The sequence below is a fragment of the Ischnura elegans genome, chromosome 4 (genome assembly GCF_921293095.1).
Source record: "Ischnura elegans chromosome 4, ioIscEleg1.1, whole genome shotgun sequence".
Taxonomy (NCBI): domain Eukaryota; kingdom Metazoa; phylum Arthropoda; class Insecta; order Odonata; family Coenagrionidae; genus Ischnura; species Ischnura elegans.
This window is the reverse complement of record NC_060249.1, coordinates 13905469-13907350: the sequence shown is the minus strand read 5'-3', so window position 1 is coordinate 13907350 and position 1882 is coordinate 13905469. Positions and strand designations below refer to the sequence as shown.

General features: G+C 48.8%; 1 protein-coding gene across 1 annotated transcript; it reads left to right on the top strand.

Annotated features, from left to right (window-relative positions):
* Positions 1 to 1183: 1183 nt before the first annotated feature.
* Positions 1184 to 1627, top strand: LOC124157204. Its single transcript, XM_046531748.1, has one exon. The coding sequence runs from the start codon at positions 1184 to 1186 to the stop codon at positions 1625 to 1627; it is 444 nt and encodes a 147-aa protein (XP_046387704.1).
* The last annotated feature ends 255 nt before the right edge of the window (positions 1628 to 1882 follow it).

Below are 1882 nucleotides of genomic sequence, written 5' to 3'. Positions count from 1 at the left end.
ACAATAACGATTTTAGTAGCAATAACATATTACAAATAGGAGTAAAAGTTATCAATCATTTATATATCCACTGCTATTAAAAATCTATAAATTCATCGGAGTTTATATATTCATAAAATCAATGACGGTTGCGATATATTTAAACAATTACAATAAATTCGATATTTAAGCTTCGAATTATTTAATTTAATGAAAAATCTATTCACTTAGCTTTGTGATTTTCGTTTTGGTCATGTCTTTGATGTAAAAAATTTCCTTTAGAATTAATTTTTTGCAGCTTCCAAGTGGATGCTTTAGTGAGTGCTTTAAGTTCTCCTTTCGTCATACCAACATCAGCTTGAATCTGTGGCGCATCGTCCGCCACAATGTAGAGTTGGACCTGTGGATAAGTGTCCGCCTACTAATCGGACGGCGCGCGTTCGAGTCCTGGCGCCGGCCGGTATTTTTTCCTATATCTTTTCAGGAATTCTAGAAGGTTCGAGGAAGATCCGGCGCGGCGTTCCAGAATATTCGCCGCATGTATATAAGCTAGCCATCTGGGCTACCCAGTTCAGTTCTGTATTGTCAAGTCACAATTAACGCCTCTCCGCAGATAACCGAAGTGTGTTATTTAGCGTAGCCATCGCTACAGTGGTGACCCCGACAACACGCGACCATGGCAGACGCAGATCAACTCGCCAAACTGCAGGCTCAAATCGCGGGACTCCAGCAGCAACTCGCCGAACACCAAACGAACCACAGCCAACAGCTAGCGCTCCTTCAAGAACAGCACCAGCAGGCTCTGCAGCAACAACAGCAGCAAACAACGCTGTCATCGCAGCAAGCCTCACCGTCTCCATCATCCTACGGCGTCGACACTGCTGCCGTCTACCGCGTCACTCCGAAACTGCCTCCTTTCTGGCCAGCTCAGCCTGAAATATGGTTCGCCCAAGTCGAAGCACAATTTTCTTTGGCCAACATCACCCCGGACAAGACTAAATAGGATTACGTCGTGGGAAACCTAGACCATCGTTTTGCCAGTGAAATAAGCGATCTTATCGCGAATCCCCCGGCCGAGAATCGTTACCTAACGCTGAAAAACCTATTGATACAGCGCGTCTCTCCCTCCGAGGATCAACGGGTGCGGCAACTCCTCACAGCAGAAGAGCTCGGTGATACCAAGCCTTCGCAACTATTACGACGCATGCGGTCTCTCATCAGCACCACCCTTGTGGAGGATTCTTTCCTCCGCACATTATGGTTGCAACGTCTTCCGGCCAACGCTCAAGCCATCCTGCAAACGCAAGTTACTTCAATGCCTCTTGATGAACTTGCAAATATGGCCGACCGCATCGTCGCCGTGGCTCCGCCTCCAACTGCACCCGCCATCCATGCAGTACGCCATACCAACGATGTTTCGTCATTGGCCCAACGGGTTGAGAAACTCTCAAAGCAGCTCGAAGATATACAAGCTCATCTAAAAAAACCTCCGTACTCACGGACTTGGAGCAGATCTCTACCCGCGCCGCGCCCCGCTCAGCCTGAGATGTGTTACTACCATCGCAAATTTGGAGCCGAAGCCAGACGTTGCATCCAGCCATGCACCGCAAATGCAGTGAATCCGGTAAACTCCAACAGCGACTCGTAACGGCGGCTATGAGTCGTTCTATCACAGGCTGCCGCCTCTTCGTCACCGACCGCCTCTCCCAGCGGCGTTTCCTCGTAGACACAGGATCGGATCTCTCAATCTACCCTGTAAAATTATGCACCGAACAACGAACCTGCACTGACTACGAGCTCTCCGCAGCCAATGACAGTAGGATCCGTACTTATGGTACTTTACTTCTACGCCTTCAGTTCGGCCTCCCGCGTGACTTCCTTTGGAGATTCATCGTTGCCGACG